We start from the raw sequence: 13,998 nt of genomic DNA on the forward strand, positions 1-13,998 counted from the left end.
CAGGTCGATCTCGTGAAAATGACGCAGAGACTCGTCCGCGAAAACCCTCTACTCTGCGCTGCCGAAAATGAAGCTCTTATGGAGCCGCTCCTCCAGCTTACGACGTGACTGTGCTGAATGTGCCGCGCAGGCCTATGACTTTTTATTATTATTTTTTTTTACAAGACGTTTTGACCCTAGTTTCAATATTTGCCCGCTACTTTCGTGAGTTGTTTCTCCATAAACGCGGATATAAATTCGTCGGCACTGACTGCTACCCGGTGAGTGGATTGTTCTAGCTTTTCAGCCATCCGCTTCCGCAAATATTTTTTTTCTCTCTTCAGTTTTGAGAAACTACGTTTTTCAGCAGCTGTTGTCACTGTGAGCGTTGCCGATACTTTGAGGAGTGCGAGAACTTTTGGGAACATGTTTGCATAACATACAATTCTAGAGCGTCCGTCCCATAGCATGTCAACTCTTCTTCTTGCATGGATTAACATTTCGCGTTCCAGGCCCCCACTCCTCTTTAGCATAAGGAAGTGTGCCGTTGTGATCTGGTGTAAAATTCAAAGGCGCGGCTACACATACTTCAAGTTGTCTTAGACAGCGCGTTTAGGCCGGAGAAATTGCAGCATCTGCAGCGTGGTATAGTGGTTTGCTTAGTGGCGCTTGAGAGAGGCTCTAAGATGGCAGATAATGAGACTGATTGTGACTCGCCCGTATACTTCTCCGCAGGACTAGAAGAATTGGTCAGGTATATTTATGTGCCAACCGTGCAGCCGTGGCATTTTGCAGTTCATTCCGATGTCGGTCGCTCTGCGTGGACCCGAAAAACAGATCCCCTGCTTCTATCGGGGTGAAAAACGCCGCAAAATGGATACCAGAAGCTTTTTCCCGAGATGGAGCCATGACTCTAGCGAATGATGTTGTTTACTTGCCTACCTAACGCAATACGTTGGAGAAGTTAGCTTTTTGGACGTGAGCACGCGCGTACCTTTTATAGGGTAGAAGGGGGTGCATCACTCCTTGTACTTATACTCGTGTGCCGCTTTGCGAAAATGGGCTATAGCTTTCATTTGAAGGGATGTAGAGGGGACCGCCTCGTTCCCTTCCCTAACTACGCGGTACTGTGATGTTATGTCATCATGTTCGTTTTATGCTTCGTGAACATTAGTGCATGTAATATTTGTTTAAGTCAAAGATGTCCCCACCTCTAACATGGCACTTTCTATTAATATCTATTTACAAAGTTTTTTCAATTAGTTACTCTTTGGTACACGGATGTGCACGGGTGAAAGTCAGACATAAATACTTCCTAGAAGTCAAGCATTGGTGCTTGAAGTCAAGCACTTGGGAAAAATAAAGAAAATAATTATAGATGCTACCGCATTCCAGGCGACCCGTCTATCTTGTTAGGAGGAAATTAAGCTGAGTGCTATACATATTGCATTAGCATTAATAGTTCGGTAGTTATTAGGTAGAATAAACGGAAGCTCTCTTTTTTTTAATTTTTGCCGCTGATGTAGACAACTGGCGTATAGCCAATGCCTAAAATTACCAGGAGACAAATGATCAACGATGGCGGCTAGCTGACGTACTACGACAAATGCTTAACGAGGACAAAATGGATTTCACGGTGGGACCCGTGTGAGGTTACGTTGTCGCAGACTGTTTTGTGCGTAAGCTCGCTGCACTTCATTTTTTTTCTCCTATATCTTTGAACTCCGCAGTCTCAGAACTCTGAGTTCTGCAAGCCATCATCTGCCTGCCGCTATTGAAGCATCCTAGAAATTAGAGCAAGGGAAGAGGTGAACCGATTAAATGTGGCATTTTATGCGATGCTGTATACTGCGAATGAAAGTGCAACCCACCATTATGGATAAGTTTTCATGGCGATCTGCAGTGACCTCATATGTGACAAAGAAGCACGAAAACGTCACAAGTACAGAAGCGAGCTTCTAAACTCTGTCATATGCCTTCAACAATAACCAATGTTTTAGGAAGAGTGGTTGACAGCACCGTGTGACAGTAAAGACATGTAAGGTGCGGTTGAGTTATCCTGTGCAAATTAAGAGGTTTCTCTTTTCGTTTTCACTGTTTATCTGCCGACCCCATCCCTCCGTGCAGGATATATCCAACGGGAACTAACTCATGTTAACTTTCCTTCTTTCCTTCCTCTCTATGCATTCTCTCTCTCTCTCTCTAGGAGACCCTGATGGAAGAGAACATACCAGCAGTGACATGGACGTTAAAGTGTGCGCACTTATTACCGAAGAAAATACCGCGAATTTCTACATGGGCACGGCCGGCACAGGTGAAGTTTTTGGGCGTACGCTGCATTGACAAAGTCTAGATACAGCAACCTACAACGACTAAAGCGTAAATGGCACCTTAACTTTCACAACGGCTTTTCGTACTCACATGCAATTGGCGCTCTGTAAAATCGTTTGAACAGCACTCGTCGGAGCGCAGATATAAAAGGCCTCGTAACGAGATGCTTGCAGTAAATATAAACGTTTAGTTCAGTGAACGTTGCCAACTAAATTGTTCATATAAAGTACTCATGATTAGAGTGATATTGCATGTCTTTTCGACATTGGTGTGACGGGAAGCTACTGCATCTAACCAGTGAACAGAATATCATTATAATCATATATAATTCTTAGTCGAAATTTTGAATATTCGCTCGTTCTTTATAAGAAGGCATGAACCTGAGGTACCAACCAGTTGCATATAATTCTGTAAGCTGCAGTTCTCTAGGTGTCGGACTATCTCAATACCAGCTATAAAAGTAAATAAAATGACGATATGAATTTATTTCAACATCGCTTTAACATATAACATTGCACGAGCAGCGATCAAAATGATATACTTACCACGTAGTCGTATTGCATTGCTCCCATAACTGCTGAGACTATCTTGTCCTTTAATATAGTGTACCACGGAGTTCCTTGATAGAAGTCTCCAGCATTCATAAATAGCGCACCGGGATATTCTGCTTTCAGTGCTTTAACCTGCAAGGTTGGAGACACATGCTAGCATTCTAGGCGCATGGTCAGTAAGTTAGGTTATAGCCGAGCTACCAAATAAATAAGACGGTTTGGTTGTGGAGCAACACCTTTCAGGTTTACGTTACCCAGGTAACATTTTCTCTAAGCAGACAGTGCAGGATGATATATTCAGCTTATATCTGCGAAGAGGAGGGCGAAATCTCAATGTTAAGTTCAGTGTAAAAATATTCGGCTTCATGCTAAATTTGAATACATGGAAACGATACTTCGAAGGTCGAAGAGTACGAAGGCATTCGAGTATGGTTTAAATAGAGAGCAAATTGCATGAAAAAATAAGACCATGGCAATTTAATTAATTAATTAATTATGGGGTTTAACGTGCCAAAACCACTTTCTGATTATGAGGCACGCCGTAGAGGAGGACTGCGGAAATTTCGACCACCTGGGGTTCTTTAACGTGCACCTAAATCTAAGTACACGGGTGTTTTCGCATTTCGCCCCCATCGAAATGCGGCCGCCGTGGCCGGGATTCGATCCCGCGACCTCGTGCTCAGCAGTCCAACACCATAGCCACTGAGCAACCACGGCGGGTAAGAACATGGCAATCAAAGTGAAAGGCAAGAGAAACGCCGTTATAGTAGAACACAGAGCATTGTGGAGGTGCCTGTACACGGTAGTGCAGGGCCTGTCGAAAATATCCATGGTTTCTAGACATTTGGCGCTGTGTTTAAAGTGTGAGGTGAAATACACTACAAATTAATCAAATGGTTGTTAGAAGTCTAGCTTTAGGCGCGTATACAAAAACAACAAATGAAGTAAGTTAGTACTGAGAAACATGGTATGAACATCCTTCGAAGTGAGTGGACAACCGCTTCGTGTTGTCCCTTCCTTCAAGTCTCGTGTTTTACTTCCAAAATCATGAATCACCAACTGACCTACACCCACACTGTGCCATGGAGTGAGTGACTGTGAGAGAAAAAAATATGTCACCATGCAGAATATGTTCACAGATTCGGTAAAAGTGCGTTCACAGCTTCTCAGGATCACGAGGCGCGTAAATCTGGCAGAAAGGAGTCCTCGGACCCCTTTACCTGGCCCTTCAAGTATTCGCTCTGTGGCCACTATACAGAGGTGGAACTCCGCAGGTACACTGATGGTAACGCGCGGCTGCATCTGCCAGTTATTACAGCGTAAGTGTTATGGGCTCATTCCAATAGCCATTTTGGTTGGTGATGTTGTCCATCGCCACCGCCGTTGTCCGTCGCAGCTATCGCCAGGAACGAGAAAAAAATTGCTGCAGAAATTCTGATAATTGTCTACTAATGCGTAATTAAGCATTATTTGGCTCGGCTGATACTTCGCTTTAGCTTACTTGTTTAGCTAGCAAATGCACGTCTACCCATTGCTACCAATCACCTACTATCGCACTATTATAAAGATTACATGTGTTAACTTGACCAATCATACATTTATTTTGCAGATATAGTATCTATCAACTGAGCCAAAACGCCGTCACAACCAGGTTTTCTTTTGCCATACGACAGCCTTGGCCGAGAAACTTGCGATTTAGCCGTGGCCGTGCTCCAAGGAGGCACATGACGTTACACCGCGTTCCTCGTCACACCGCGTTCCTCGTCGATGCGCTCGCCTCCGCTCGCTTCGCCAGCTGCGTCGCATGCCTGATAACATGTCGGAGGATTGAAAAGGAGAGCTCGCGTGCACCGCAACCACAGTTGAGGCGGCAGCATGGGCGGCGACAATTTTGATAAGCAGGAGGAGGCCTCGCATCGACATCGGAACGAGATGAAGAGGAAACGAATCGCCCAGGAAACAAACGAACAGCGCGCCAAACGACTGGCTAAACGCTGTAACTGGCTAGACAACCAGACTAACCTAGACTTGCAATCAAGATTAACCAAAGCTAACCATGCTATGTCTTAGCTTTCGCTACGTATATCCTGGCATAGCCGAACTAGGCCACTTCCAATTTTGTCCTTTTTTTTTTTGTTACGACCTTAACGCGGCGACGGTGGCGTCACCGTTTATAACACTATTATAACGATTACATGTGTTAACTTCATCATTTTCCTTTTTTGTTACAGCCTTGACGTGGTGACGAACCCAGCGTTCTTATTTTTTTTTCTAACGCTACCAATGAACTACGCGATTACACTATTACAATGATTAAATGTGTTAACTTGACCAATTATGCATTTATTTTGCAGATATAAGGTGTCACGAGACGGACAGATCTTGCTGGCGCGCTTGCCAAAGAATGCTTATGCATTACTGTAAGAAACTAAGAAAAGGGAGAGAAACCGCTTAATGTCCTGTGATGTCCTGTGATGTAAACTGAGGCCAAAGCAACTTTCACTCCCATGAATGTAATGTGGCTCACATAGACATCTGTCTGCCACGCTGTGGTCCATAGCCCGAATCCCAGTCAGCAGTATTTCTGTGGGTTTTTTTTATAACGCTACCAATCATATATTATTACAGTACTATAACGATTACATGTGTTAACTTTACCAATTATGTATTTTTTCGCAGATGTAAAGCCTCACGGAACGGATAGATCTTGCTGGGGCACTCGCCGAAGAATGATTACGTACGCTGTAGTCCATGGTTCGAAATATCTTGTTCTTTTTTTCGAACGCTGCCACTTATGTACTATTACACTATTATAACGATTATATGTGCTCACTAGACTAATTATGCATTTATTTTGCATATATAAGGCGTAACGGACGGGCAGATTTTGCTGGGGTACTCACCAAAGAATGCCTCCGCATTAATGCCCTGTTCCCGCGGGAATTGAACCCGGACCCTCCGCACGGGAGACAGCTACTCTACCACTGCGCTTGATAGTTAATGCCGAAACATGCCCTATACACGCGTCTTAGTGCGCGAGCAGTCACGTGATGTGAGATGCGTGTCGCATAGCGTCGATACATGCACACTTTCCATTGCAGTTGCATATTATTGCGCGCCAGGTGGCACGCCATGTGGGAGCTGCATAGGTAGCGGTGCAATGTAGATGTAAGAGTTTTGAGGAAGAAAAATAAGATTAAGAAAATATGCACAAAATGCTAGAATGAAAAACATGTATAGCATAGCTGATTAAATCAAACAGGCTAAGTGACTATTCGGGAACGCCTCCTTTCAAAGAAGGTGCCATAAATGATCATCAGCAGCAGCAGAATCGTATCGTGCCACTTGTCACGCCATGTGAGAGGCTCGCTGCGTAGCGTCGATACGTGCAAACTTCGCATTGAAGTTGCGTTGTATTCCGCCTATATGTAGCAGTTGCATAGTATCGTACCACGCGTCAAGAGATGTGACATGTGGGTCGCGTAGTCTCGATACCTGTGTTAACCATTCGGTACACTTCATGGCGCCTCCTCGCAAGGTACGAACCGCTACTGAAGAAGCGACTCGTAGAGCTACGAGTGCGGCTGCAACCAGGCAACGTCAGGCTCAGCAGACCGCTGTGCTGAGAGCAGTACAAGTCGCAGCTCGCCGTCGATGACGGGTGGATAGTTCAGTCCATTTTCATCAAAAAGACGCAGAGATTTAGCGGCGAAGACCGTCTAGTGTGTGCTGCCAAAAATGGATGTAGCCGCTCCTCCAGCTTGCGCTGTTACTGTGCTGCGTGTCCCGCGCAGGCATGTGACTTTTCTTTTTGAGTGCAGCTCTTTGGCGTCCGTTCCCGCGTCTCGCGTCGCCGTCGTGCCTCGCCGTCGGCTTCGCCATAGCCGTGGTCATCATCCGCGCGCTGCTTTAGCTGCGCTAAGCTGCGCGCACTTCTGCTGCCATCTCTCGCGTGCGGCGCGAGTCTTACTCTCCCCTTGTCCTCCAAAGCCGGATCACGTGTTCTCGCCTATTTTTTCGCCCCCTTCCTCCGCGCAGCGTCGTTGCGGTGACTCTTGCCGCTACCGTCCACTCCGCCCTCGCCGTCTCTTCCCCGCTGTCGCGGCTCTGCCGCGGTGCCGGCGGCGGGCGCTCCTTGCCACCTCGCTCTAATTATCAAGGGGCTTTACCTCGCTCGGGATCCACTGCTCTCCGCTCCTCCGTCTCCGCGTCGCGTGGCTGTACGGCTCTCAGCCGTTTCTTTCGCTTTTCCGTTTACGAGGCGCGTTCCTCAGCGGCGTTTCTCGCCTCTGGCAGTGCTTGTGCCTGGCTGTACTTCGCCCGCCTCCACTCTTGCCCTATACCTCCCCTTACATGGCGCAGTGCCGCTGCTGTGACTTGAAAGACAGTTTTAGCGTTTCGTCCCCTCACTTCTACTTCCCGCGCCAATCTTGTGCGGCCACATTGAGGCCTGTCTTTCCGTGAATGAATGTGTGACCTCTACTCAATACCCCTGTTCGCCGCCCGTTTCGTCATCCCACCACAGAAGAAACACCAAATAACAATTGCTAATCACCTCCCCCCCTCTCAGAGGCGGCTAAGATGACGCGGTGGCACGTCGCCGGAGCACCGGCTCGATAGCGGCGGATCGCGGTGTGGGCTGCCAAATCCGAAACGAAGAACAGGCCCCGTTCGGCACTGCGTGTTATGTATGCGGTTGCCTGTCGTTGAAGTAAGGCAGCAGCAGCACTCAAAGATAGCATTACGAAAAAAGTAACTGTCGGCCAATTTTTTTTTGCTTTATAGGAAAAGTTTTCTTAGCCTCTTTCCCCCTGCTTTGGTTCTCCTTTCTAACCACTATTGATGGCGCAGATGGACGCCGCGCTCCCACAACTTATGGGAACCATGCCGCAAGATATATAGTCTTGCCTTGGAAACTTGCTTCAGAGCGCAAGAGAACAAACTCGCGTACACGCACGTACTCACACACACGACCACCTCATGAAAGGACATCCTCCAAATTTTCACACAAGCGCTCACTACCAACTGTCTATTCGCCATATTGGAAACCCACATATATACGTGATCACGGCGCACGCTCAATATATCATCAAGGCCACCGTCTACAACGTGTTATGTTATACCACACTGATTAAAACCGAAAAGCGGACCTCGAATGCAAAAAGACAATGATCCAGTCCTGCACGTGATCCCTATGATTGTGAGTAGAACATAGACAACACACTGTGTCACTGTCCTCAATTTTATATACAAGGACAATCAATGTCCAATGCGATTAGACGATCGTCCAGTGCCCGTATACCGATACTGGTATTTCTTAGTCACCCATCATTCACCCAGAAGGAAATTAAGGCCCATTTGTGCTTGTTGAAAACAGCTCGCTTGTGCGAGCTACTTCGAGTGCCTGGCGCTGTCTGCGAAATTTAGTGCACGCATGCACCGCTTTCCCCTCTATATATACATTTTTGTTCGCCTTTCCCATCGTAGGGTAGACAATGACTGAACGCCACAGGCGTACTTACCGAAGGCCGGGGGGGGGGGGGGGCACCTGCCCCTTTACCACCAGAAGTGGGGGTGGGCAAAGTATGCCATTGGCCCCACTTTCGAAAGTGGTGACTCTCAGCTGCGTGCCGGAAAAGCCAACCGCAGAGGTCAAGTTGTCTTTCGGAATGCTACCGCCGAAAGCATATGCTTTTTTACAAGGTATTCCCTGCTTTGTCAGCGAGGATTGTCTTTCGGGCCGTGCAGATAGCGCTCGGCTGACCGCACCAAGCAGAGTACAGTTCTACGCGGTGTGAGCGGTCTGCGCGATGCGCCTTGCACACCTGTATTGCTGGGAAGCCTGTCGTCTGGCGGTTCAAAACCAGTTTCATCTTCCGCTGCTTGCATCATCCGGTATTTGTAGGGGTCGTCTAACCTAACCATCTAGGAAAACACAAAATACGCTTTGTTTCTTATAATTTAATGGTCTGTAATCAATCTTGCCATTTAAGCTATTTTGTCACAAGATTTAGCGACTTTCTTGTCAGTTTAGCGACAAGCTTTTATATTGCTACACGGGTGTGGTATTTGATTGTGTGAACGAGGAGCGTGGGCGCCATCACACGAGAAAAGAGGATGAATAACGCTCTCTGGCTCTCGACCTGTCGGCTGAACTGGCCAGTGCTGCATTATCTCTTGTAAATATATTTTGTAAATTGTTTCCAGTTTTAATCCTTCGTTCGCGCAACAATATTTAGCGACCGGTGGTGTTTCTGGAAACATCTTAGCTACCTAGGAGCTAGGAAAGCCGCTTCAAAAATGGCCTTCTAGAACGCAGCTCATTATTCAAAAGCTACATGTGTGCGGCCGAAAATCACTCTATGATGCATAGGTTCCATGACCATGATTAAATCAAGGTTGCCTTCATATTGACAGTCCTCAAATTGTAATTGAATTGTAAATTGAACAGCACAGTGGTCAACCACAGTATTCATATTGTGTTCACAAAATTGTTTTCTTATTTCCTACCAAACCAATTTGAGTATGTTGAAACGCTGCCTCTTCTGAGGCATCACTAAATGCACTCAATTTCAGTACATTTGCAAGCATAGCGATAAATGACCTCCCAAAATCAATTGAAATAAATTTTACGTTCAGGTAGACTGTATAGAAAGGCGTAGATTTCGGAGCAGTTGAGCTCGTTCACGCCAGCCTGAACAATTCGCTTCCGGTTCTCGCGGATTTCCGACCAATTACTACTTCACGGCGTCTTGTAGGTAGATCAAGGGCGGAAGCGTAGTATTTGACCTGTATGAAGCTTGGGTAATTGCCATGGCCGTGTTAACAACATGCGGTGAATAATTTAATTCTCTTGTCACGAATGTAGAGAACAAGAAATATTTAGGGACAATGTAGACTAAGTGCCTTTTCGTGCTAGGAAATCTAGGTTATCTGTGTTCCTTTGAATCGTGCTCTATTTGCAATCCTTCAATCTGAAATTGAACACGGAATCTAAACTGTCGTCATCCGTCATGTAAATATATTAGCACGATATCAACACGGGTTCATTACAGGTTTTTATGCATCTACTCAGCCAACCGGAACCGTTCATAATTTCGCAGAAGCAATTTATTATGGTAACCAAACTGACTCAATCTTTACGGATTTCAACAAACATTTCACGAATTTTCTCACAAATAGTTACTTTATAAACTAACTGATGTCCTCAAGAACACACAATTGATAACCAGGTAGACAACCTACCTAAGTAACTGGCAGAAATACGTTGTTTACAAAGTCCACTCTTCAGAGCCACTTTCAGTAGACAATAGCGTCTCATAGTGACCCTTGCTTGGCCCGCTTTTATTTCTCATATTGATTAATGAGAAACAGATATTTCAGTTAAAATTAAATTGTACGCTGACTTGTTGTCGCTCGGAGGTCAAAAGTTCTTCTGGCCGAAAAAAGCTGAATCAGGGCTTCCAGAGGATTATTGCGTGGTGCCAATTCTGGCAAATCGAAACCAATTTCGAAACCGTTTTTATGACTATTACTCTGAAAGAAAACCTTTGAAATTTAGGTTTTGTACAAATAATCTGCTTCTTAATAAAAGAACTCACTTTAAGTATTTAGGACATTGGATGAATAACACCCTTCATTCGTCAAAGCACATTTACCTTGTTGCAGCTAACCCAAAGCGAAAACTGCTCTTTCATCGAAGAGCTTTAAAATTATTGACCCATGCTCTTCGGTTGCTAGCCTATAAAACTGTTGTCTTACCACTAGTAGACCATGCTTCTGTAATCTGCGACTTTTTGACTAAATCTGATATTGACAAAACAGAGAAAATACAATAAAAATTATCCTCTTTACATAAAACATTGGGACGCTCTTCAATAACAGCTCTCATAGCCAAGGTTAATTTATCTACTTTGTCACAGAGGAATCGCTGTTCCCGTATTAATTTTTACCGGCTAATTTATGGGCACTGCAACACTGATACATCAAAAGTAATCTCTTTGTTATCCGGGTATGCCACTAGACAAAGGCATAATTTAACATTTACTCCCTTTCGCTTATGCCTTGTTTGCTACAAGTGCTCCTTTTTTTTCGAGAGTCGTTAACGATTGGAACAGCCTCGCTAATGATAACGTCCTTGAACGAAATTTTTACTCTTTCGTTTCGAAACTAGTGCGCTGAAATCATATTCTTCGTACTTTTGTATGTTGTGATTTGTTTCTGTATTCCATATCTAGCAGCGTTTACAATTTTATCGTAAAATGCTCGGTTTCGAGAGCTTGGTTACGATTGTCCTATTGACGCCAATAATTTTACGATTACTGATTTGTTCGGTTGAACTGATCTCAACAGGATGCAAATATATAGTCGTCGAGTGACGTTTCAGAACCTTACTTTTTGGGCCCGCTAGATTATTCTGACCTACCGGCGGCAGCGCCAGCACTAAAACGGCAAGTGCAATTTTGGCCGTTATTCGATGGGTATTTCAGGAATAAACATTATTATCATTTCCGTTTTTCTGTGATGCGAATAACTTCTATGCCAATTTTTCAACGGTTCTTTTAAGCGTCCCTACAGGTAATTGGTAAAATTAATTCTGTACGTCTTGGCTTATGAAACAGCTAGTACACTTCACAAAATTTTGATATTTCTTGGCTTCGGCAGTAGTACTTTCTGCATTTTAAGGTGTGCAAGTTTGGTATTTGTTACATTTTTTCAAATTTAGTAATTAGCTTTGTTCCATAATTCGCTCTGTCAAAATTGCCATTATGATTGCAATATCAATAAACAAATAAACATAAATAAATGCCACGTAGACTCTGTTGGTATATTGACTGTTTATCAGTCACATGCATGGACATTACACAAACCTGAAACGCCTAGGCAACTTATTTACTTAACGTTAGCTTATAATATAGTGTTCCAAAACGTATGCGTTATTTAATCTTCAGTGAAATGCACTAAAGTTCATTAAAACATAGTAGAAATTTTAACGCCCTTTATGTCTCACTGCAGCGACATGCTTCAAAAAGTTTTTGTAACACTGGATTGTAATGGTTCATAATGTATGACTGATATTCTGGTCTGTCAATGACAAAGATAACACTCACTAAGGCATTTTTCAGGCTCAGTGAGAGCTTTATATATATATATATATATATATATATATATATATATATATATATATATATATATATATATATATATATATATATATTTATATATATATATATATATATATAAGGTTGTTTCCTCGCTTGAATTAAAACTGGATGATTTGGAAAATCGCTCGAGACGGTGTAATCTTTTAGTTTACCGAATTCCATAAGATGAAGAAGAAGACAATGAATCCCTTGAACAAATTTTTAATGATAGCATTGCCAAGAATATTGTTGAAATTCAACCTTTTGCCATTGAACGCATTCATAGGTTAGGAGAACCTTCACCCGAGAAAACCAGGCCTGTAATACTAAAACTTCTTGACTTCCGTGAAAAGACTCTTGTGCTAAAAAACTGTCGCAAACTCACAAATACTGAATACGCGATCAGTGAAGACTTCTCTGTCCGAGTACGTGACATAAGGAAAAAACTGTGGGTTAGTGTAAAATAAATGAAAGATTCCGGTGCAAAGATAGCGCTCGTTTATGATAAAGTTCGAACCAACGGTGAATTGTTTCAGTGGGATGAAGAAAAGAACTGCCGGGTACCTGTAAAGGCACAGACAAGTGCGAGTAAAAGCCAAAAAAACAAGCAAGGAATTGGACCACACCTACGCCCCCGGCCGTCCCAAAAACGACACAAATAACCTTTGCAAACGTATATGCGCGTAGTATCCTGAATAAACTTGACGCACTAGAGTTTCTCCTTATCAGCCTAGAGCCTGACTTCATGGCGATTACAGAAACGTGGCTTACAGATGACATACAGGACAAAGAAATAGCCCCACCCAACTACATGATTGTGCGCAAAGACAGATTAACGCGAGGGGAAGGAGTGGCTTTACTAATAAATAAAAAAATTCCTTTCGCTGTCTTACCAGAAGTCGAGAATGCCGAAGCACTTTTTTGCAGGCTGAGTTTTGGTGCGACCACTATCAGTGTCGGTTGTGTTTACCGTAGCCCTTCGACTGATGAACGCGCAATGACATCATTATATCAGTATATGGAACTTCATGTACAAATAGCCCAGCTGGTCCTTCTTGGGGATCTAAACCTTCCAGATATCGACTGGCCAACCATGTGTTATCGCTCTCCTTGTACAGAAATTGTTTTTGATATTATGCTTAGTTTTGACTTGTCACAAATTGTCAACGAGCCCACACGTGTTCAAGGCAGTGCACTCAACATTCTTGACCTCATCTTTCTGAGAAATCACTTTCTGAGAAATCAAAGAAAAACTTAGGAGTGCTAGATGGAGTATCAGATCACAAATTAACATTATGCACTTCTCCCATTCAGACCACAACAAATTCTTCTATTTCGAAAACTAGTTATCCAGACTTTACAAGAGCTGACGACTCAAGCATAGTTAATCACTTAATTTTGGAGTATCAGTCATTTGAAGAACTCGCTAATTCTTCAAACACTGATATAGACGAATTATGGGAAAGGTTTAAAGACATTGTATCCCACTGTATCAATAACTATATACCAACAAAAACCAAACTAATAAATAGAAATAACCCATGGATAACACGTGATGTCATTCATGCGAAGCGCAAAGTGAAGCGACTAAGAAAATTGCTCAAAACAAAAAAAGGTCCTCAACATAAACGCAAACTCACCTGTGCTATCAATGAAATGAAAGCAAAGATTAGTACAGCGAAAGCACATTACTTTTCAGTTACGCTTCCTAACTTTTTAAAACATTCCCCTGGAAAGTTTTGGAAGTATCTTAGCCCCAAAAAACAAAGCAACACTCAATTCTCAGGAACAAAATTTAAGTTTTGCAAATTCCTTAAATACATACTTCCAGCCTGTGTTCACTGCTGACGATGGTCGCACTCCGGAGGTGAATCACTACAACCAGAGACCGCTAGACATGCCAACGATAACTGAGTCAGTAGTGCTCAACATATAACTATCAATAGACACAAAAAAAGGAAACGGCCCGGACAATATTCCCAACACTTTTCTTC

At 43.6% G+C, this 13,998-nt stretch overlaps 1 protein-coding gene across 1 annotated transcript in view; it reads right to left on the reverse strand.

Moving 5' to 3' along the window:
• LOC126542654 (protein 5NUC-like) overlaps positions 1 to 13,998 on the reverse strand; it is a 66,993-nt gene that overhangs the window by 34,175 nt on the left and 18,820 nt on the right. Inside the window, exon 3 of the mRNA XM_050189793.3 lies at positions 2,856 to 2,993. Within this exon, the coding sequence (XP_050045750.1) occupies positions 2,856 to 2,993 (138 nt within the window). The remainder of the gene's footprint in view (positions 1 to 2,855; positions 2,994 to 13,998) is intronic.

Source organism: Dermacentor andersoni, chromosome 2 (assembly GCF_023375885.2).
Source record: "Dermacentor andersoni chromosome 2, qqDerAnde1_hic_scaffold, whole genome shotgun sequence".
Classification (NCBI taxonomy): Eukaryota; Metazoa; Arthropoda; class Arachnida; order Ixodida; family Ixodidae; genus Dermacentor; species Dermacentor andersoni.